At 41.2% G+C, this 24502-nt stretch overlaps 1 protein-coding gene across 19 annotated transcripts in view; it reads left to right on the forward strand.

Annotated features, from left to right (window-relative positions):
- The window catches only part of cac (calcium voltage-gated channel subunit cacophony), an 87759-nt gene that overhangs the window by 57904 nt on the left and 5353 nt on the right, over positions 1-24502 (forward strand). For 4 of the 19 annotated variants that reach the window (XM_034326428.2, XM_034326441.2, XM_034326442.2 and 1 more), the window contains 20 exons: positions 132-454; positions 533-652; positions 732-1295; positions 1434-1779; positions 1861-2025; positions 5672-5782; positions 9389-9472; positions 11043-11090; positions 11781-11897; positions 11962-12027; positions 13036-13127; positions 13936-14420; positions 14487-14591; positions 14664-14767; positions 16340-16396; positions 20290-20501; positions 20573-20924; positions 22448-22575; positions 22686-22867; positions 23974-24484. In XM_034326428.2, coding sequence (XP_034182319.2) covers positions 132-454; positions 533-652; positions 732-1295; positions 1434-1779; positions 1861-2025; positions 5672-5782; positions 9389-9472; positions 11043-11090; positions 11781-11897; positions 11962-12027; positions 13036-13127; positions 13936-14420; positions 14487-14591; positions 14664-14767; positions 16340-16396; positions 20290-20501; positions 20573-20924; positions 22448-22575; positions 22686-22867; positions 23974-24484 — 4172 coding nt within the window. Of the gene's footprint in view, positions 1-131; positions 455-532; positions 653-731; positions 1296-1433; positions 1780-1860; positions 2026-5671; positions 5783-7955; positions 8067-9388; positions 9473-11042; positions 11091-11780; positions 11898-11961; positions 12028-12205; positions 12298-13035; positions 13128-13935; positions 14421-14486; positions 14592-14663; positions 14768-16339; positions 16397-20289; positions 20502-20572; positions 20925-22447; positions 22576-22685; positions 22868-23973; positions 24485-24502 lie in introns of all 19 variants that reach the window. The other 15 variants (XM_034326429.2, XM_034326430.2, XM_034326440.2 and 12 more) reach the window with 15 other exon arrangements.

The raw sequence follows: 24502 nt of genomic DNA on the forward strand, positions 1-24502 counted from the left end.
AATAGAAGTTGAGCAGAAGACTGAAAGGAGGAAAGAGAAAACGGGACATGGTCTTTCTTCCGAACGAAATCATATCCTCTAAATTTTTGTACATCCTCTCTTGTTTAACGAATGCAACATGAATGACGTAGATCCTGACCGGAGAAGATTGGAACGAAGTGATGTACCAGGGTATCGAGTCGCAAGGCGGTCACAAAAAGGGCATGATCTACTCGCTCTACTTCATCGTACTGGTGTTGTTCGGCAACTACACGCTGCTGAACGTGTTCTTGGCTATCGCCGTCGACAATCTGGCGAACGCGCAAGAATTAAGCGCCGCCGAGGAGGAAGAAAAGACCGAGGACAAGGAGAAGCAGACGCAGGAACTCGAGAAAGAGATCGAGTCCTTACAAAAACCGAAAGACGGTAGCGCGCCGAAGGTAGAGATCTGCCCTCCGAGTCCTACTCAGAATTTGTAAGTATCTCTTTATCTGTTATATCGCGAGTTGAGAAGAAGAAGATAAAAATGTTGATAATCGTGTTGAAATTGTAGCAAAGACGGAAAGGGTGGGAAACAGTCATCCGAAGAGAAGAAGCAGGATGAAGACGATGACACGGGACCAAAACCAATGCTGCCATACTCCTCCATGTTTATACTGTCCCCTACGAATCCGTAAGTTCGATTCTTCGTTCCCGACGAATTGAAACGACGAATAAATCGTTAAAAGTATATACGTATGATTGAATCGTAGCGTAAGAAGAGCCGCCCATTGGGTCGTGAACCTGAGGTACTTCGACTTCTTCATAATGGTGGTGATATCGTTGTCGAGTATCGCGTTGGCCGCCGAGGATCCCGTATGGGAGGACTCGCCGAGGAACGAGGTGCTGAATTACTTCGATTACGCGTTCACCGGTGTCTTCACCGTCGAGATGATCTTGAAGATCATCGATCTCGGCATCATACTTCATCCAGGCTCGTACCTACGCGAATTCTGGAACATTATGGACGCGGTGGTGGTGATATGCGCCGCGGTATCGTTCGCGTTCGATATGACCGGTAGTTCCGCCGGACAGAATCTATCGACGATCAAGTCGTTGAGAGTGTTGCGTGTATTGAGACCTTTGAAGACGATCAAAAGGGTGCCGAAATTGAAGGCGGTGTTCGACTGTGTCGTGAACAGTCTGAAAAACGTCATTAACATTCTCATAGTGTACATATTGTTCCAATTCATATTCGCTGTGATCGCGGTGCAGCTGTTCAACGGCAGGTTCTTCTACTGCAGCGACGAGAGCAAATACACGGAAGAGGATTGTCAGTGAGTATTCGAACGTTCATGGTATCGACTTGAAAGAACGATCAGTTTGTCCAGGTCTAAGGTGTAATTGATCAGTTTTAGAAAACTAATTGAAACGGTAGGGTTGTTTGATTAACGTTTTGGCTGTGTACCTCGCAGGGGTCAATATTTCGTTTTCGAAGAGGGTGCTATGCTGCCAGAGCCAAAGAAACGGCAGTGGGAGTCCCAGTGTTTTCATTACGACAACGTGATGGCCGCGATGCTTACGTTGTTCGCGGTACAGACTGGCGAGGGATGGCCGCAGATACTGCAGAATTCGATGGCGGCCACGTACGAGGACAGAGGCCCCATACAAAATTTTCGTATAGAGATGTCCATTTTCTACATCGTCTACTTCATCGTATTTCCATTCTTCTTCGTCAACATCTTCGTGGCCTTGATTATCATCACATTCCAGGAGCAAGGAGAAGCTGAATTGCAAGACGGCGAAATCGACAAAAATCAGGTTGGTCGACGACGTTTGATTCGGCGTTAACGTCGAAGAAGAATGATATTTAAAGAAATTCGACCGACGCGTTCGTTTCAGAAATCTTGTATAGACTTCACGATACAAGCTCGTCCTCTGGAGAGGTACATGCCGAAGGAACGGAACAGCGTTAAGTACAAAATCTGGAGGATAGTGGTATCGACGCCGTTCGAATATTTCATTATGGGTCTCATCGTATTAAACACAGTGCTACTCATGATGAAGGTAAGTCTCCACGATTCGTTCCTTCCTCTCTCTCTCCCCGAGAACTTGTCTCGAAGAGAAAATATAAATGATTTTTTTTTTAATCTTGTGGACGTAACGAGCCTGAATAATGTACGTACGACGCAGAAGACGCGAGCGCCGGAAGGAAGCACACGCTAGTACCTACCCCTTTTCTTGTGTACCCTTGCACGTACAATTTTCGTACCCCTTGATTAATGAAATTTAGCGATGGATTATTACCTTTATTCGTATTTAAAAATTTGTCAAGTTTCAAAAAGTAGTCTGAGATTCTATAATGTTCGAAAGAAAGAAAGTCCATCGCTACTTATTAAAGTTTCCTTCCCCGGTACAATTGAACATCCCGTCGCGTATCGTCGAATTTTGTGCTCGCGTTTGGCAATTTTAACCAATCCGAAAAGCAGCCTATACTATCGATTCTCGTCGATCGATTGCGACGAGATTGCGACGAGAATCGTCGGAACGGGACAATAACGAGCCATGTTCGCGGAACGTGCACGATGAAGAGAGCTCGAAGTATAAAACTGTAAGATACAACGTTATATCTGTACGAGGACATTGTTGTTCTTGCCTGCCAATTTATTTATTGCTCTCTGTATAATTGTCATCCTTGTATCCATTGATACGTGGTGTACACAGCTCTGTGTTCAATACTCTTCTCTCCTCTCCTTTCGTGCCAGAAAGAAAGACATCCTTTTCTTCTCTATCCTTTTTGTTCGCCGTTTCACAGATTCCATTCGAAACCACAGACTTTAGTTAGATGCTCGGTGATTCACGGTGTCTCGATGCTTTTTATTCGATCCTATCCGTTCGTTCCAGAATCGTTGCGAAAGCTTTTATTTCCATGCCAGGCCTGCGCCGAGTGCATCCAGACGACCTATTGGTCGTTGAATTTTCTTGGAATCGTTTCAAATCCGCTCGGATACCAGAAAAATACGTGGCTTTTATGAAGGAACGGGTACACATTACTTTCTGCAATTTCAATCGGAAGATCCTTTGCATTTTTACAGTATCCTAAATATCGAAATCCCTAAATACTAAAATGCTTAAGTGAGAAAATTCCAGAATGGGGACAAGAAGCAAAAGTACATGTTTAAAAGCACTCGCGCTAGTCTGTTCCACACACTTCCATTAATCCCTCGTTTTATCAAACTTTATTTCGCTTTCAGTAGCAATATTTCTTTTCGTTCTCTTTCGTTCCGTTCGATATATCCTATGTTCGTATAGTAATTCCTCTCGATTTCTTCTACTCCTTTACTCCTTTTTCTAACTGCATGCCCGCTACTGTGTCCTCGTTTTTCGATACTAAACGTTCTCGAAAATACGTGGAAGAACAATATCCGAATATCGATACGCTATCCCACAACCACATTAAACACGAAACACACACGCGGGTGCCGCTCACTTAAACACACCAAGTGAGTTCGACTCGTAAGCCTTGACAAGCCCATGTTTGAACTGGTGGCGAGGTTTCAAGCGTAGCACAAACTGGCTTGATTGAATTAATCGTCAAGTTATATCCAAACACCATTGAAACGATGAAAGAATAAAAAGCTGCGGCATACGAGAAGCCCTGCACGCGAGTCCACGTGTGCTTCTAGAGCACACTTTATTCGTCTCTATATCTTTTTTTTTTTTTATTACTCTCTGCACCTTATTTCATTTTGTTCGACACAGCCTGTTTGTGGTGCACTCCGTTTCGTTGGATTCTTTTTTTTTTTTTTTTTTACAAAAGACTGGCTTCCGTTTTCCAACGAAGCGGTACGCTTTTTATCCTTTCGACACAAGATTAAATTCTTACTCGAGCAAACGTGTCTCGGACCCACGTACTTGTGCTTCGCCGTTTGAACAAATTTTTTTTTTTCCACACACACACACATTGCCTGTAACACGTACCTGTAACGCACATGGTTTTGAGAATGGATCACACTACGAGTAACGTACACACGATGTCTGAAATGTTCGCAAAATGTTCGAAACAAAAAGGGACTACGAGACTCGTTATCGAACTGAACGTTCGTTAAACATTAATCAGTCTCGAGTTTCTTTGTGCAGAGGCACGTTGGCTGTTATAATACCGACACACTTTCGTGTTGTCGCCGAACTGTTTGCACGAGTGGCAAACTGCGTGTCGCATGCCTGGCTGCTCGCAATCCAAATACTTGACCGAACAAGTGGTCGAGCGAATCACTGAACTACACCAGACACCCACTGAATTTGTGTGCGTGTATTTATTTTTTTCTATTTGTCTTTTCTTTTCTTCGGTAACGACATGTTTCTTGCACGAGATGCCCGCACGACTCGATCCCATCATCCAGGCCCGTTAGAAGGGGGTGAAATATAAGGGAGGTGGACCACAAAGTTAGTTAACGCGTGTTTTATGAATTCGAAGATTCGTTTACTTTTCTCAAACCGAGTCCGCCTCCCTGCCTCGCTCCTTCAAAATCCTTTCGATTTAAAGAGAGAAAGGAAGACACATTCGAGTACCTCGAGCAGAAGGGATGATTTGCAACCCTCTGTCTCTCCTCCTTTACAATGTTTCCATCTTATTTTTCTTCGGCCTGATTTTTAGCTCGCTCTCTGGACATCTTTCATTCCTTGATTGCCTTCTGTTTTGATCTGTTTCCTTTGGTCGTTTCTTTTTTTGCAGTAACGATCTTCGCTCTATCCTCTTGTCTATCGCGACTCTCACTCTTCCAAGACACCAAACTCTTATCTGTTCGTCCAAAAACCGATCCTGGCGCAGACGACGACGAGGAATAATCGTGAGAATTTGAATTTTCTTTCCTTTGAAGTTGAATTTTATCAAACAGGACGAATGATTCCCGTCGTCGTTGCGTACGACGCGATCCGAGCGTCGTTTCTTGAATCCTTGATCGAACGATCGATAGCGATGTATCATGCTTGGTGTTATTTATAATTGCTTAAAAATTTACAAGAACGATTATCGAGTATCGCTAACGATCGATCGTCAATACCAGTACAATGGATCCAACGTTTGGACGTTATCCCATATCAACACGATGACGTCGATGATCGATGACACTAAGTATAAACGTGTGCACACACTAGCCACATGTAGCTGTCCCTAATACCATGTAAAATCTCTTTAATGATTATTTTTGTCATCGTTGAAATACACACCCTGTAGGACCGTACAGATACACGTATCTAGGTTAACGCTAATATTATACGCCTGTGTGTCTCTCCCTCTTTGTCGACTGAAAAGTGTCACTATAATTATAATTATATTTATACACCGTGTAACTTACAGATTTCGCACTCTATTTTACACGTAATTCGTATATTTGTAACACCGTGTTCACTTGGGGTTCGTTCGTCGATACGCTTCGAAGAAATCAATCATTTTTATTCATTTTCCAATTAGAAATTGCAAAAGCGTATCGATGCACGAAATTGTTCGATTCTTTCCCTAATTGATCAGAATAAGTGAAATGAAAGAAGAAAAGTGACGACGGTGGTTAGGAGCGTAAATTTCTACCGTGCGGCTCGCCGTCCGCCAAATCGCGCTCGTTCAATAGGCTTGTACGTCTGTCTGTTTGTTTGTCTGTCTGTTTGTACGTTCGTATCTGTCGGCCGTGTGTGTTTGTCAGTGTATGCATTGCAGTTCCATCGGCAAAGCGACGCGTACAAGAATACGCTGAAGTACATGAACATGTGCTTCACGGGGATGTTCACCGTCGAGTGCATACTGAAGATCGCCGCTTTCGGCGTGAGGGTAAGCTCCACCATGCCAACCAACCCCCCCTCATCGAACAGATTATTTCGAGAAAACGTATACGCTTAGAGAGTAGTCGAGTTTCCGCTGAAAAATGATGCCTGCGACTATTTCTTTTCTTATTTTTTCTTATTTTATTCGTTTTCATAATTGTACACTTATCCTTTTGCACAGTGAATACTATTTGTACTTTACGAAACGATAGATCGCAGAATCAATTTTCAGAGAGTAGGCTGGGTAAGTTTTGCTTATTAGAGAAAAATTAGAGCGTTTCATTTATTTTTTTTATTTTTTTCTCTCCTTGAAAGAATAGGTAGTATCTTACCTACTCGAAAGTACTGAAAAGTATCCTCGTGTTGCAAGAATACGTGTATGTACGAGTATTTTAGAGAACCTTTTGTGTTCAGGGCTGAACAGACGCTGAACCTCGAGCTCTAGTAGTGTAATTATTTGTTCCTTCTTAGATACCCCATTTTTTGTAGAGATCTCTATCAATAGCTCTATTTTCTTTGATCCTTTCGCTGTGAACTTACGGGCACAGACGAATATCTTATTACTGGAATGAAATCTGTTCGTAGACTGTAGCGGATGCTCAGCTCTGTACGCTACCTAAACGAGATGCACTTCTGTGCATATTCATTTGATGCTGTTTGAGGATTGCAGGATATAGAGTAATTAATACGCTTGATTTTCTTAACCAAGATCCGGCTATCGTTTGATATTTTAACTTGTATTACTAATTGGATCACAACCTGCGCTCCTCATTCGCTCGAAACATATAACTCGATACAAGACATCGAAATGATTCTTCGATATTCGTAGCTGATAGAACGCGACCACTAATTAAAATGGAAACAAATGTAACTGCGAGTTGCTTCAAGAGAAACATTATTCTCTATGTTTATTAATCATAAACCATGATTGGAATTTGCATCCCGCCGTTAAACGAGTTTTCAAGAATTTTCTCGCGTTAGCTATTAGTACACGAAACACACGCACAATACGACACAACAAATTTGCATTCACGCTCGTCAGTACCCAAACACGAACATTATCAATTATTTTTCGTTCATTTTCTATCTATCTTATCTACCTATCTGTCTTCTTTTTCTGGCTGGTTATTTTCATTTTGAAAACATCGAACGAGAGAGGGTGGGGGGAAACTGTCTCGAGGAAGCGAATCCAGCCCAGAAGAATCCCCTTGCTGCATGCAAATACCAGACTTGTTGCACCTTGCACGTAATCACTGCACGTTGACGTGGTTCTTTATCCTTGCATGTGTAATATTGTGCTTTGAACCTCTTGTCTTACGATCTTTTCTTTCTTCAATGATCTTCGAATCCATGATTGATATTTCATATTAAAAGACAAGAGGTTAACGATGAACGTCGATTGAAACGAAAGAATCGATGTTCTACGTTGAAGAGCGATTGTTGTGTTGCAACGACTGCGTGTTATGGGCCAATAACGATTAATGCCGTGATTTTCGAAATAATTTTAAGAAAATGAACTTTTCAAAGATTCCATGAATAGCAAAACATACTTGGTTCACGGTCAATTTTGATAACGAAGAAACAAAAGTAACGAAAGTTTCTAATTCTCGGAATACGCATGCCATTCGATTTGATCTGTGGAAAAGTTCCGTCACTTTACGAGGAAATGAAAAGGCATCAATTTATATAGTTTTGAGTTCTTCCATAAATCGGTAATAAACCTAAATTCACAAGGAAAAAAAAGAAAGTGACGATACTTTCCCCAGAGATCTAACTAAGTAACATCGTCGCGTCGGGAAGGAGCAGTTACGGATTCTATCCGTACACACTCACCACACACAAAAAACACGTACACGAATATCGTCGTTTAACGCGAGCAGAAATGACGAAAGTTATCTTAAAAGATCGCTCTCTGAGAGATTGGTTAGACTTGCTTTGGATAATATCGTCCGAGAGAATGAAAAAGAAAAAAAAATTTTAAATAATGAAATTCTGACCCTAATCGAAGAGCATCCTCGATTAAAAAGTGGGACGCTGACACAACGAAGAGTTTCATCGCAACGGGATTACTTTTGATCGTTCGAAAAATTGTTCGAACTTAATTTCGAGCAATTGTTGATAATGTTGAGCGTAATTTTAATTTCGTTGTGTTACGTCTGTGTGTTGGGTGTATTTTGTAGTTTCACAAGGCGCCGCCAAAGCTATTGGACGCCTTGACCGTCATGAACTTCGCCGTCACCCTCCTTTTCCTCATTGAGTGCATCCTCAAACTCGTCGCCTTCGGATGCAAGGTATAAAAAAAGCCTGTTAATCATTAAAAACTCCACTAACTTTGATCACACGCAATTATCTATAATATTACGATAATATTGTACAGATCGTCTTAAAGAGCTTGTACACCATGAGAGCTGCAGATTGTGCAAATAATGTGGTGTACAATCTTTTTGAAGCGTTCTGTATATACCGCGTGTTATCTACGTTTTCTTTATCATTTCGTTACCTAATCTCTCTACTTAAAATATGTTCGTGAAATAAGAATATTATGCGAGGGAAATGGGATCGCGAGTGTGTAGTTGTATTTCGGGATTAATGCCAGAAAAGAGGAATACAATGTTTGGTGATAACGCGACTGCTTAGAGATATATTTTTCAATTCCACCTTCGATTATGTGTCATTTTCATTTGTTTCAGAATTACGACGATAAGAACGATCGAAACCTGTACCGATTCTCTCTACTTTCGTTAATCGTTGTTAAAATTAGAAATTTGTCGGTATACTTTTGAATCGGCCGACCCGTATTTAGAGTAAAGTTATACATAGTACCGAGATTGTTTCGCTGATACTCTTTTCTTCCGCTTGCATCTTTTAAACCAGTAGACGAAGGTGACCTCTTTCCTGGCCTGGAAAAAGGACGATAAAGTAGAGCTTCTCGCGAATAACCGCGTATCTATCTCTCGCACACACTCTGTCTCTAGTTTTTGCTTGCTATTACCGGCATGATTCTGTAGATACTCATTTTAGAGAAGAGATCCCGATAAAATGCCGACTCACGGCTATGATCGCCTAAACACCCTCTCAGCCAAGTCTCTTCAACTTTTGAAAACACCAATTGTTTAAATAGTTTAGACATACTTGAAACTTTAATCGGTAATCATATACGGAGCCGACACCGTTCGAAACGAAGAGATATGGCCTTTTACTCGATACACCGTTCGAAAGCACATATTTTTCACACTTGATTTTCTAATTAGCATCGTTTACTTTCGTGTTAAGGGTGCGTATCGACACAAATACACATACATACACGTACATACTTACACATCGAGGGGAAAGTTTGCCTCTGTGCCGCAACGAGTGAACTTTCCTTTTCTTTTATTTAGCGAATTCGTAGTTTTGTAGCTTGAGTATTTGCAAACAGTTTACACACTCGAAAGCTTCTCGAAGTTTTTTCGAGCTTTCACCCTTACGTAACTTCGCAAATTAGATTGAACAGAACGTACGAAGAGGTTTTCGTGAAATTTCGAAGAAGCTTCGAATCGGCAGCATCAGCAATAGGCAAGAAATAATGGAGAGGGTTGTTACTAATCGTAGTTTTTTAATCCCTCGCGTACAGAACTTCTTCAAAGACGCGTGGAACACGTTCGACTTCATCACAGTGATCGGCAGCATCGTGGACGCCCTGGTGATCGAGTTCGGGGTATGTAAAGCTTCAACGAGCACCGTCGTAAATCGCAAACGAGTATAAAAATTGTTCGATGAGCAATGTAGAATATCCATAACGTTTGCGTTCGTTTTTCGAACGAAATCCCTCGATGATATATAAACCTTTGATATCCTAATTAACTGTGTGGACCCAGTGTTGCTTGAATGTATATCTCGAAATGTTGTCGCTCCTTTAAAGCTCCTCTAGGTTAAAGTTTAACCTCTTTGCTGCTTTTTTACTTTCAGCGAGGGTGTACATTTGCGTGCAACGATGACTTTTCTCGGTTAAGAGAAAAGATTCTTTAACCGAAACGCGTTCACGTTGCACGCGACTGTGCCGAATATATAATATGCTAGCAGGTAAATCGACGATCTTATTGGAACCCCTATTAAATTCGCATTTGTATTTAACCGTAGCTTTATGCTGCATTCATACGCTACGTATCTACACTGTATACATTGTCACACGTGCACAATACACGACACCATCCTCCATATATCCACAGTGTACACAGGTGAATCTGTCAGTGGACATTGGTCGAAAAGGAACGCTATGTCTTTTCAGAATGCAAAATATTAGAAAATACAGAGTTATTGAAAATTAACGTTTCTTTTCGATCACATACTTCATGTGGTGTTAAAAAATACCCTGAAGATCTCTACATCGTTGGATAGATCACGAAAAATCTTACAATAGCAGACAACGTTTGAATTATTTGAATAATTAATTCCGTCTGCGTTAGACTCCCTACGCATGCGTAAGCGGGACGCTCAGCGGCTCATGCGCAAGCGCAACTCTTAGCGGCGCATGCGCAAGCACGATGCTAAGCGGCTCATGCGCAAGCGCGATGCTCAGCGGCGCATGCGCAAGAGTGATGCTCAGCGGCGCGCTTGTAGGCGGCAGAGAAGGTTAGTCTCTTATTCCGCGGGTCTTGCCACTCAAGCTGTACAGTAATTAGTTAATTTTTCAATTTTCAACAACGAAATGTGGCTAAACTACTTTTCGCTCCGATTTTTCGTGATCTATCCAACGATCTAGAGATCTTCAAGGTACTTTTTAACACCCTGTATAGATGTATAGTGGAAACGACACTGTTCGAACAATCGACATACCACACAGCACTCAACCCACCAGGTATTCTATTTGATCCTCTGTAGTAGAAGTGTATTATTTTTGAGATCCGAAGTAACGCCGTGCTACTTCCATATACTGTAATTAAGTAAAATCTCCAGTAAAAGCGTGAGATAGTTGAACGTCGTTTGCCGCATCGTCGATTGTCGGACTCGAGATTTCCCTTAAATGCTTGTAATCCTTTTAGTAGGTTTTGCTAAACCGACAGTGATGAAAATGTGAACCAGCTTTACAAGCTTCGCGACCAAGTTGTTGTTTTGAACGAGTCTCGTCGCCAGACCAGCTTCGTATCTCTGTAAATCTTTGCTAGTTTTATTCTATCTCTCTTTGTATATGTACATATACATATGTATATTGGCCTATTAAGAGATCATCAGTGTGCTCCGTTCGATCGATTCAATAATCTTGCAATATTCGTGTATTTTTGTACTAGGAGCGGTTTTCGAGTATGCCCAGTGGCGGTCAACTAGGCGAGAAAAAGGTATAAATTTTCCTCACGTTTTACACCAGAGACGTAAGTCGTGGAGCTTTCGTTACAGAAAATCTTCTGTCAAGAGAAATCGGTAAATGAGTACGCGTAGGACACTATCATGAAATACAACAAACTCGAAAGGTCGAGCAATCACTGCGCGATATACTTATTGTTACTCGATAAATTCATTCTCTCACAGATTGCTCGTTCTTGGAAACACGAGCTGTTCATACAATGCACACAAACATACTCGATTCGATATCATAGCAGCACAAGACACGATCTTTTTCGAGGCAGTCTGTACGTACTTTGCGCGGCCATAAAGTCGCACAAAGTACATGAAAGAACAGAGTGGCTTTGGAAAATGGCATATGGATGCGGTATATCAATTCGCGATCAAAATTCCGTCGATGGGGGTCGTTCGATCGCAGCAAACGGGTTAACGAACGACGTTTTCGAATTTCGTACTTACAAGTAGATCAAGTGCAGTGCTTTGAAACAGTTCGAAAGTATTTTCAGCAGGTTAAACGATGTCCAAAGGTGTCTATAGCTTCGTTCGTGTAACGAGACGATTTCAAAGAAGCGATCAAAGTTCGGTTCGATGAAAGCGTGATGTTAAACGCGCGAAGCTCGATTCGAATCGCGATAAGGAATCGGCATGTTTGGGGGATTAAGTGCAATTTCCTCTGTCCCCTGCAGGAGAACTTCATCAACGTCGGCTTCCTAAGACTGTTCCGTGCCGCCAGGTTGATCAAACTGCTCAGGCAGGGATACACGATACGAATTTTACTCTGGACCTTTGTACAATCCTTCAAAGTGAGTAGACGAGGAATCAGGGCTGCTTAATTAGGGCGCCATCTAATTTCACGGTCTCTTGCAGGCTCTGCCTTACGTCTGCCTCCTCATAGCGATGCTGTTTTTCATCTACGCGATCATCGGTATGCAGGTACGTATCGTACGTCTGATTTCTTCCGATCTCTTACGCCCAATATGGAAAGGAAGAGCGAGCAGGGTATTGAGAAAAATATCGGGGGTGATATGTGTGATTCCGTTGCGACAGGAAAAGAATGTTAAACGACAGTGAATTGTAACCGCTATTAGTGATGATGAAATTCCGTTATCAGGTCTTTGGAAATATAGCGAACGATCCAGGAACAGCGATCGATGAACACAACAACTTTCAATCCTTCTTCGCCGGTCTTATGTTGCTTTTTCGGTGAGTCGAGCAGCTAATAGAAGCAACTTCGAAGTTTGGAGTTAAACGAATTGTTCTTGAAGAGAAAGCTACCGATCTGCATTCGGTGGTTACTGCATCATTCGAAATGAGAAAAAATGAAACGAAAACAATCGGTAGCGATTAACCGTTGTCGTAGAGTACTGAGTTGTTGGCATGAAGTTTAACGAAATTAAGCTGCTCGACGTGTCAATTTGTTGTTAATTGAACCCTGCAGTTAGACCTCCTCTAGACAGTTGTTCCATAGAGATGCTTGCCATAGATTTATCGAGTTTTTGGTCACGTTACGACGATACTCGAGAGAACGAAGGATCGACGATAGTATCGAACAATTGGAATCAAATCGTGAAGGTATTCGATCTTTCAACGAAATCTTCGTCCATCGATTTTCTCTCGAGGAGATCGCCTATCGGTAAAAAGAAAAGAAAGAGGGTAAAGAAAGAACCGTAGCTCGTAATTAATGTGGTGGATGAGTATCGTTAGAGGGTAGATTTTCAACACTAACACAACTCCGTACAACGTTATTTGCTTGAACACGTTTATTGATCGTGTATCGGTAAGAACAAATTGACGGGTTCGATGATAATAGATCGGAAAGGATAAAGAAAACAATCTGTTAAGTTTAACAACGCTCATCCGTAGCGAAAGAAGAGAAAACTTGTTGCTAATGGCGTGCTCGCCCTTTGGCCGTGGGCCAAATTTTCTTTCTGTCGGTCTCAGGTGTTCGGTAACATCGCGCTGGACGCCGACACTTCGATTACCAAGCACAACAATTTCCAAAGCTTCATTCAAGGTCTGATGTTGCTTTTTCGGTGAGTAACAACAAGCTAAAAACGACACGCAAAGAGTTATGTTAGCTACGGCACAGCTGATAATCACGCTCACGATTTAATCCACGGGAAATTGAATCACCTTCGGGACACTGTAATTTCTTTTCTTTTCATTTTTTTTCTTTTCTCTTCGCGAGAAACATAAAGGGGGCTAAAAGCGAGGTAAATCGAGATGATTGTTTTCGTTTCGTACAACGACAAATCACTGACACACTAATGTAAGAAAGGGCCAAGCTACGCCTCGTACGTGATACTTGAAACTAACGCTTAAAGTAGAGTAATTGAATTACCAAACCAGTATCGCTTTTGATGTTGCACTCGGTTATCGAACAGAGCTCCATGCATGATTTATCTAAGCAGATCCAGTACCATGTTCGATTATCAAAACGCTTATTAACACGTTTCATTCTTGAAACGAAGGGGTAAGCGTTCATAAAAATCCCAGTCGACGACGTGTTACGCTTAGTAGTGTAATTTGCATGTAGTTCGAGGTTGAATCTCATCTATGAATCCTGAAGATTCTTGAGAAATGATTTAAAAACGTTGATCTGCTTGTTACACGTTAATAAGGAAACTTCAGGAATCATTAGGAATTAGAAAATCCATCGACTTTCGGTAGAGGTAGCTTTCAAGAATCCTTCGATGCTGTCCATGGGATTCCGCTATAGCGAAACTGATAGATAACTCGCGATAAACTTGAGAAATAGTAACTATGGCTACTCCCGTGGTCAGCATAATCTATATAGGAATAATGAAGAAGCGTTGGGCATTAAATGATTAATATCTTTAGGTGCGCGACCGGTGAGGCCTGGCCGAACATCATGTTGTCCTGCATCAAAGGTCGGCCCTGCGACATAAAGGCCGACAAACAAGAACCAGGAGGCTGCGGTTCGAACATCGCGTACGCCTACTTCGTCTCGTTCATCTTCTTTTGTTCCTTCCTCATGCTGAACTTGTTCGTCGCCGTAATCATGGACAATTTCGATTATCTAACGAGAGATTCGTCGATCTTGGGCGCTCATCATCTCGACGAATTCGTGCGGATCTGGGCCGAGTACGATCCGAACGCGACCGGGAAGATCCATTACACCGAGATGTACGACATGCTGAAGAACATGGATCCGCCATTGGGGTTTGGTAACAAGTGTCCGAACAGACTCGCCTATAAGAAGCTGATCAGGATGAACATGCCGGTGGACGTCGACGGGAAGGTGAACTTCACCACCACCCTGTTCGCCCTGATTCGCGAGAATCTTAGCATCAAGATGAGATGCGGTAAGCGGTGTTACTTTCTTTTTTTATTTATTAAAGAGAGGCATGCTAAACGATTCACTGTTACAGCCGACGAGATGAAACAAGCGAACGAGGAACTTAGAGACACGATTAGAAGTATTTGGCCTTTGCAGGCGAAAAAGATGTTGGACATTTTGATACCTAGCAACGAAGGTAAGGATTCTACGATTTTCATCGTATCGTATCGTTAATTAGATATTAAATTTCTTGGTGATGTTGTTTTAGAATTAGGCAGAGATAAGATGACCGTTGGTAAGATATACGTCTGCCTTCTGATACTCGAAAGTTGGAGGACGACTAAGTTTGGTCAAATAAAACCGACCGGACAGGTGAGTGTTCCTCGTCGTTTTCGACCTAAATTTCTCACTCGTACGAAAATGGAAGCCCCTAGCGATATATTTCCTTATTCGAACGAGATACCTCTGCTTTGGCTTTCCCACGATTCATTTGTCGATTCAACGTTTCTATTCATTGACGATTGAAAATTTTCCTTCCAATCAATTACTCTAATCAGAATCGAGCAAACTAAACTCGTGGAAATCCAGTCAGGGATTAAGTTTGAATGGATGTTTGTCGTTGGCTTCTTCGTGGTAGGATTTCACGTGGCCGGTGTGAAGATTAAGTTTCGAATAGAGAACTTCCAAAAATTCCATGTAGCTTCTTGATGACCCATCATAAGCTTAGTATCGCGAAGCTCGATTATTAAACACTTAACCCTTTGTCTTACAATTTTTTTTCTATTTGAGTGAAATAAAATTGGGTATTTGCTAACAAGATAAAAAGAAAAATAAAACAAAGTAAAATAACTAACTTTTTATTTAGTTAATAACTCATCTAATTTTTCTTTTTTTTAAAATTTGATTCGATATTATAAGGTAAGGGGTTAAAGCTTGAAGGGGTGAAATATTATGGAAAATAAAAAGTTAAAGATTGAAAAGGTGAAATATTATTGAGAATAAAAATTGAAGAGAGTTTTTGAAATAATAAACGCGATTCTAAGCTTCCTTCCCGAGTCCCAACGTTCTTGACGCTATATTACTGTGTGCTCAGTAGTGCTGAGAATTTTTCGACATTAATTATGTATTTGAACGAGTAAAGAAAATTCAAGATTTCTAGACGCATCTCTTTATCTCAGCGTGCCATTTTCCTTGCATAAACGAGATTTTTTCAAGAAATTCAATCGTTAAATAATTGGAAGAAAATGAATTAGGTATTCTTGCATCGTCTCGCTGGGATAAAGAAATCAATTAGTTAATATTTTACTTAACGAACAAGAAAGACGTTCAATCTGTGTCTGTTAAGTTAATTTAGTCAAACGAATCAATATGTGTAGAAGCAGTTTCGATGTCACCCTTCCCGAACGTCACGATTCGAAAGTTGATGCAACCGATTAACGTAGATCTATTTTTCGTTCGATACATCGATTGCTACCTTTTTTTCGTTTAAAACTATGTTCTAATTGTTAAGAAACTGTTGAGAAAAAAATTCGATACTTTAAAATAAAAGTTTAGTAGCACCCGATGAATCGATACGAAACACAAACTATTCATAGAATATTAGGAAGATATTAATTTATTTTTTGAATGAGTTACAATTAGAATATTAGAGAATAATCTGTGTCTGTTGAATTTATAAGTGTTTCCATTAAAGAATTATAGAAAAGAGAGTACGACAACGAGGTTTGAACCTTTGAATTAATGGAGCATAGAATTATTTTATCATTTCTTATTATCATTGTTATTGTTAATTAATGTGTCAATTAGAGTAGGAGTAATCTTAAAGTGGAAATTAATCACAGAACTATATGACAATTTTTTTTTTTTTTATTATACAAACCAGACAAGAGGATTGTTCACGCAGCTATCAATCATCTCTTTGTGTCTTTTCTCTTTGTTTTCCAGAACGATAACGATCTTATCGATAACGATAATGCTGGGCAAAGTCCTGCAGCCCAGGCGGTAGTACTTACTTTTTCTCTTACTTATTATTCTCTTATTATTATCATCTTGATACCGGTTCTTTCGTTTCCATTCATTTTCCTTTTGTACATTCTTTACCATAATTCATTTATCATTTTCTTTCCCATTTTTTTTATGAACACTTTCTTTAACACGTTTGCACGTTCACTGCAAAGTAGAATTATCGAGAAACTTTTCAACTTTTCTTCGTAACATTTTCGAAACTTTTACAAATACAATTTCGTTCCAAGATTTTCAACACTTTGCAGCGAACAATTGACTTATTTCTTGTACATAATACCATTTCTCTTCGTTTGATATTTCAATGAATAATCCGTGCAGAGACACAGTAGCCTGTCGTGTACATAAAATATATATTAGTATTCGTAACGATCGTCGATCGAAAAAGTTGCAGAAAATTAATTTATCAATTAGACATTTGGGCAGTTGTATCTCTGCTCCTTTTTTCCGTCTTGTATATTTCTTTCTATGCATCGACACACACATAGCACACACTGTTTTCTACACTTTTCAAACATCTGTACGTTTCTGTTGGAATTTTCCTTTCGTTCACATTCGTAGACCGTTTGATTCTTCCATCGATTTCTTCGCTGTCACTGAATCACTGACTTGAATCACTGAAAACGCAACTACCGTTGATATGCATCCCTTGCCAGCAAGACAAACCTTAAATTATCTTTACCGGTACAGAAAATTAATGTTTTTACTTTTTAAGAAGGACAAATCAACGATGGGTGCGTTAGAAACAAAACTACATTCACACGCTCCAACTTTTCTTCTTTTTTAGGCACTTGACATATATATATATATATATATCTATATAAATTTAGTGAAAGTATTGTACTATTTACTAGAGCATCTATCAGGTTCACACTATATAGATCTATTAGATAATTCTTTAGTCTTTCCTTTCAAAGAGTTTCCTTTTTATAACAGCACGTTTCCTCTTCAAATAATAAGCAATATTAGTCTAGGATAATACTGTTTGAAACTAGTTGACACCCGTTCAATTTTGTGCATCATCTTTTCTCTTTCGTTTTGCGATGAAACAGTGATATATGAATTATTTTTCTCATCGAATCTTTACAAATCTTGCCGGATCATGCACGAAATTGTAACGTTTTAAGTTCTTTTAGTGATCGTGATCGACTCTTTGCCCCTCGAGAACACGATATAGCTGTATGTAAGTAAATGACCCAGTACGTCGAACCTCGTAGAATGAAACCGACCCGAGAAAAAATGATTGAAGGTACTTTGGTAAATCCTCGAACATAGCTCGCCTTTTGCCTCGAGTATCGTTCCGTTTAATTTAGGTTAAACAGTAGCAACTATCGTCTATTTTCGATTGATCTCTTTTTTAGATCGATAGCCAATCCAAGCCCGTGTCTATGATCGCTAGTATCAGAACGTAGTCGATCTTAGATCGAGCAATAGACATTTCTTCCTTTTTCTCTTCCGCTCCAAGATAATTTCAGAATTACCATTTTTCCTTTTTATACGATACACTGCTTCAAATGTTTATCTTTCTCTAACTTACTTTTTTCTTCTCCTCTCTTTTCTTTAGCCTCCCTACGAGAGCTCTTGATAGTATCTTAGCAAGATCGAGGAACCCACTTCTTATTTTAATTGATCTTTCCCAGCGCGTAGATTGTTATACAATTTCAAGGAGAAGTAACGTTGATGTGCGTTCCTCGAGTTAGACTTTCGGCACCCTTAGATGTACTAGACATTATTTTTCTTCCCGTCTGTCTATTGTACAGGCTGTCTCGAGAAAGGTGTACACTGTGAAAAGGTGAAAATTCACCGTGGCGAAGGAAATCGTGAAATTATTTGCCATTTTGCACCCTGTATTTAAATTGACGGTACAAGTATCTAAGCAAAATGGTAAATGACCTCTTCATTTATTTCGCCATGGAAAATTTCGAATTTTAAAATGGTACGCGTTGTTTGAGACAACCGGTACGTTGACCGAAGACTAGCAGCGTAGCATAGAAATTATTCTTAAGGAACATTAATCGAGTACCGTTTCCGTAGATCCGTTTGCCTTGCTAGTTTCTCTTACGATGGCTTCTGTACCCTCGAACACGATTTTCTTTCAACGAAATACAACCTGTAGTGAATTTTAACTCTGACATACAGACACGAAACAAAACAATAATTATCAGACACGATCAAGTAGTTAGATCTTACAAGTTTTTTCCGCAAAAGATTCGGTGACGGGCATTTTTTATCGAAACGAGCAATGCTGTGAACAACCAAATGTATTTTTTTTCACGATCCAACGAAGATTATTTGCTCGACGAGGAAACGAGTATCGTCCCGATCGTCGCAAATATTTTTCGTTGCCGATCGACGGAAGCCGCAAAGTCTTCCGTGTTTGATTTAATTTTCGCTGTAGATAAAGTATCTTCGTGGTAGTAATTTTATAAGCGTTCAAAGTAAATTTGGTAAAAGGTAATTAATTAAAGAGTAGATGAATCTTAGCCGAGAGTGGCGTATCGTAGGCATGTAGATACCTCGAATAAAAACCAACACCCACGTCTAATTATTGTGTGTGTGTACAGCGATGATTAGCTCCCGTCACCTTTGTTCGTTTGTGATTGGCTTCTGTACTCTGTTTGTCCACGACTTGTCCGCATATGTGTATTGGTATATCCTTGAAGAAGAACTCACAAATCGTCGATGTTCATCCTTCTCGTTTCTCGCAAAACAATTCCAAAGTATCAGGAATATGGTAACGTAATCTTTTTTTTTTTTTTAATTTTGTAATGCATAATATAAAACGACTAACAAAGAAAGTAACATCGATGGTTGGTGCATCTTGTTGCATGCTTACTAACATTTACATTCCCACAGTGACAAGTAAATTAAGTGTATCTACTTGCATATATATGTATATGATACTTTATGCTCACCCGTAACACTTGACCAATGAATAATGTAATGGTTAACATGTACAGGGTGTTGAAAAAAGGGTTCACAATCTACAGACTAGTGGCAATGAAATAGTGTGGATGAATTTTAAGGGTAGTATCACATTCTTACTTGTTAGATATTTATATTAACATTATTAAAATAATACCCTTTGACGCTTTGATTGCCATGAAAATGAACTAAAACCCTGTCTGAACAACAATTTTATTTTTAATGGTACTTGATTCAAATTAGGTAAGTAAGATTGTCCCTCGCAAATATGGGTAACGTGACGATCAAAGTGTCAGACTGTAAATAAGAGGTAAGAGGACACGTAGAACACTATTTGTAAGTATAAAAGTAAGAACATGATCAGTTCAACGAGTGCTACCTAACATTTAAAACTAGAACTCTACGTTTGAACACCCTGTACACATAAGATACAGCTTTTAACAAACATATACAGGCTTTATCCGAGTGATATTCACCGTCACGAATAAATTCGTCACTTTTTACTATAACTTTTCGATATTCAAAGTGTTTCTGTATTCTCTATTTTCGCACACGCAGCGTGTATTTTTTCTGGCCGTTAGAAGAGAAGATGTTTCTTTATTTCTTAGCGATACTCTCAAGTGCACCATCACGATACTCTTTTTCTAGCATGGGCTTTGTCTTTTGAAAAAACTAAAATTTTATCAACCGTTTCTCTTTTAATACTCGAAAGCACTGAAGAAAGAGAGAAAGAGAGAGAGAGAGAGAGAGAAGATGAAGAAACGAAAAAAAACGAAAGCCTGTATGTGACTGTACATACTGTACGTGTTATATAAAATGAGTGGCTTGGGGATCGAACGATCGTCTAATGGTCGATCGACGAGACAAAAGCAAAGACCATTCACGTAGAAAGAAAGTATGGTGCAGCAGTTCTGATAGTCGGTATGGTTTCGCACGTTCGAATTTAGAAATCGGCCTTCCTCGACTGCATACTGGACGCGACGGCTGTAAATCATACGGGAAATAATCACGGGATCGGAAGTAGGGCGAACAGCCTGGAGCCGGTGGTACGGGCAACGCCGGAAACGAAGCTCGATCTGCACAAGGAACACATGGAGGAAGACGACGGGGCCCTTGGGGTCCTCGCAGCCGGCGAGCACAGACGTCAACGTAGCATCAGGTATTTGCAGACGTTTTCCCCGATCGATTCGGACAGTTATTAATCAATCGATCACGCTTCTCTGATTTCAGAAATAAAAAGGTGAACTGGAAGATGTCCCACCAGTACGATATACTAGGCAGCAGCGGAGAGAGTAGCCAGGGAGGGGGTGGGTCTGGGGTTGTACCTGTAGTTAATGACGAGGATCGCGCCCCCGAGCTAGAGCCATTGCTGGCTGAGGTGCCCTCCCAGCAGGATCAAAACTACTACTACCACCATCACCATCACGACCAATACTACGATACCGACAATGATCTATACTATGACCATCACCACCACCACCACCACCATCACCATCACCATCATCATCATGCTCACCGACCACCCTCGTATTATCAACACCAGAATACCTACGCACCTCGCTCCTCGATCCGTTACCACAAGGTCTCTCGGCTCAATTAAAATCCACCACGATATCGATTTAAACCCGCCCCTCGATCGGTCGCGATAGAGAACCAACAATTATCGCCTCGTCGCGTCTCCGGCCCTCGTTGGCCTCGTCCTAACTCGTCTTCCTTTCCTTTGATCAATTTTTTACTTGTCGCCTTGTTCGGTTCGATCATCTCGAGGCTACGTGTCTGGATCGCGCTAGATCGAGGATACTCGCTTCGATCGGGATGCGTATAGATTTTTTTTTCTTCGTGCTGTTAGATCGTTTCGAAAGACAATTTGTACATAGATCTAAATGTGACGTCACGCTTTCGTAGATTTAGATCGTTAGAACGGGTCGTCGTTCGTCGCCGGTTATCATCTACGCGGGGCTTAGTTTAGCTTTCAGAAGAAAATCCTGATAGACGGAATCGAAATCGCCTCTAGATCGGCCGTTCGTTTTCTTTCGTTATCGTATCACGTTAGATTAGGGTAGAATCTAGATGATTAGAGCCGCGTACGGTCGATCGAAGCATCGCGCGCGATATTCGACATTCTAATTCGTTCAAGATCGATTTATCAAACGATTACGTTTTTGCTATGATGCCAGTAGCGAGTAGAAGGATCCTGAATCGATCTTGAACGATGTTCATTAGCGTAATTGTAAATACATCGATTAGAACCGACCTTGTCTAGAACACCACCTAGATGATATCCCCACATCCACGCCTCATTATATCCAAAATACGAAATTTTTTTAGCAAACGTTCGACGCGGACGTTAGAGATAACCACCCCCACCTATTTCTCCCTAGCTGCTTTCAGCCTTGAGATTATACATTATACATTATGTATTCTCGAGAGTAACGAAGCATTCGCGTTAGCGCTGCGACTGCCTCGTTCTCCGTGTGTCTTGTTGTTCGTTTATATAGTTCCATGTATGTCCGTTTCCCGGGTAAGTAATGTGAACTACCTTTGAAACGAGTCTGAAAGGTGCTCGAAGGTAGTGGAATCTCGCACTCGTTTCTCTTTTTCTTTTCTTTTTTTCTTCACCGAACTACCTCCAAACGAGATTACCGCTCAGCTAGCATGTGCATGCCTGAGAAACTTTGATTGCATGCTTCTACACGCGCCGTACAATGATGTGCCTGTATTATCTTTAACGATAATGTTCTTCTCATCGTCGAGATTGTCTGCCGTTTATCGAGAGATATCAGTCAAGCAAGGATCACGATTGATCTCTCTGCACGATCTTTCGGTCCAAACTTTTACACGTTTTACGACGTAACTGAGATTTAAGGATCGAACGAAAGATGGTTCGTCGGTGATTTAAATAGTTTATTCGGCCGGAAAGGTCGCGCGGAGGTTCACGTTTTCGGAGGCAAAAGGCGGTCTCGAGTCGAGAATGATAGAATTTGTTCGAGGCGTGAATCGCTAGTAACGAAGGCAAAGAATCGACGACACCCCGAATCTCCTTAAAATTCCTGATCTATTGCGTTCAAATCGACGAACGACTAATCGACGAGTATGTTGGTTTAGATGGAGCTTCAGGACGTCGTAGTTAGCGACTCCCGTGCCGGTAGCCTAGAGAGTCTCACCCACGCCGGCGAGAGACTACATCCACCCGTGCATCCAGTCAGACACCCATCGCGTTCACCGAGTCTAAGGTAAAGAAAAGTTTGTGGCAAGAATATTTTTAATAAAAAATTCCACCGATCGTGGATCATGGGTGACGCGAAGTTCGATATTGGATCAATAACGTTCTTGTCGTTTTCAGGAGACACGGATCACCAGTCGTACACGGGTCGCAATCGCCAAGGCGACCAAGGTACGACCATCACAGTCATTATTACCACGAAGGACCAGGATTCAGCGACACGGTTAGCAACGTCGTCGAGATTCAGAGACACACGCATCATCCCCATTCGTCACAGTACAATCATCGGCACAGGATTCGAGGTACAAGACAGCAATGATAATTTCGACGAAGAAAACACGGGTGCAACGATAAGTCCTTTTTACGAAATCCAACCTACGAATCTCTCTTTCCGTTCTTCATTTATTTCACTTCAAACCACTTGTACGTTTTATAGCACAATATTCTGAATGTTTTTCGTGTAACTTTCAAACGAGAGATTCGTAGTTACGATTTTGAAGAAATATGAATGTCGCTATAAATGGTTTACTCGCAAGAGGCAGAAAGCTCTGTGTCACTCGATGTAATACGTTTCTTCGTTTTGTTCTGTTATGCGCCTACAAAGACTATTACGACCACTGCGACTATTACGACGATGGTAATTTCTTTCGCAACTCCGTTTGATTCCCTGTTCCGAAGCAAATTTTATTACTACATACCTTCGACTGCGATCGTTTGGCTTTCCACATTTCTTCTTTTTCTTCCCTATATCTGCCCACAGACACAACAGCAAACAGACACACAGATTAACGCTTTGTTTTAGCCGTACACCTATTAGACACGTCGAGCAGCAAACGAGCGTGTTCTTATTTTTCATTTTTCTTTTTTCCTTTTCTCTTATCGGCTATGTAGAGAATTTCTTTAAGTCGTGCATTCGTTGCGCACGTGTTGAACACACACGCTTCCGATATCGAGCACTCTCGCACCCTCGCACCCTCTAGACACACGCCTAATCTTACGTTTCTCCAAGATAAGTAGCGATACAGTTTCGATGGAACCACGTAGATCGATTTGGTTCGTAGAGATCGCACGTACCCTGAAAATCTCCTTTGACGAACCTTTCGTATCTCTAGAAAACTAGCACGAGGCATGTCGATCGATAACAATAACCTTGCTGCACCTTTCTTCGACTACTTTCATCGATGATCGATTAGACGTTGAACCGCTAATCTCAGACTCAGACTCGTATAATAATCAGACATTAATAGTTAGCGCGTCTCCATACGAACGACGTTTTTTTCTTCCCTTCGAGCGATTCCTCTCTGTTCAGTCCCCGTCCAGATTTCTCTGAAAATTTCCTAGGACAACTAGAGTATAGTGAGCCATAAGCGATGTTAGGAACGCGAACACTAATCGTGACGTTCACCAGGTCCGTGGAGCGCTTCGACCAGTCCAGCGAGGACACCGAGTCCTATTCATCACATCGACAGAGGACGTGCCTATGGAACGACCAGTCTTGAGCAACGCTCGAGAAGTCCAAGTCCTATCGGTGGTCGTCAACCTGCCCATCCGCACCAGCATTATCATCGACATCATCCTCATCAGCACAGTTACCCGGTGTTGGTGACCAGACGAGTACCGGGTCGCCAATTACCACCTACGCCTGACAAACCGTCGACCTTGCAACTGAAGAAACAGGCGAACATCAACTTTCCAAAGTTGAACGCCTCGCCGACCCACGGCTCTCACATGCCGGCTGCACACGTGCCGTTACCGGCCATGCAGCATCCGCCTCCAGGACACGTGCCACCGATGCAACCGAGCCACTATCCGTTAAGCTTCGAGCAAGCTGTGGCTATGGGTCGCGGTGGTCGTCTTCTCCCGAGTCCTGTACCCAACGGTTACAAGCCTCAACCGCAGGCTAAACAGAGGACACCCAGGTGAACATCTTGATTCAT

Source organism: Osmia lignaria, chromosome 3 (assembly GCF_051020975.1).
Source record: "Osmia lignaria lignaria isolate PbOS001 chromosome 3, iyOsmLign1, whole genome shotgun sequence".
Classification (NCBI taxonomy): domain Eukaryota; kingdom Metazoa; phylum Arthropoda; class Insecta; order Hymenoptera; family Megachilidae; genus Osmia; species Osmia lignaria.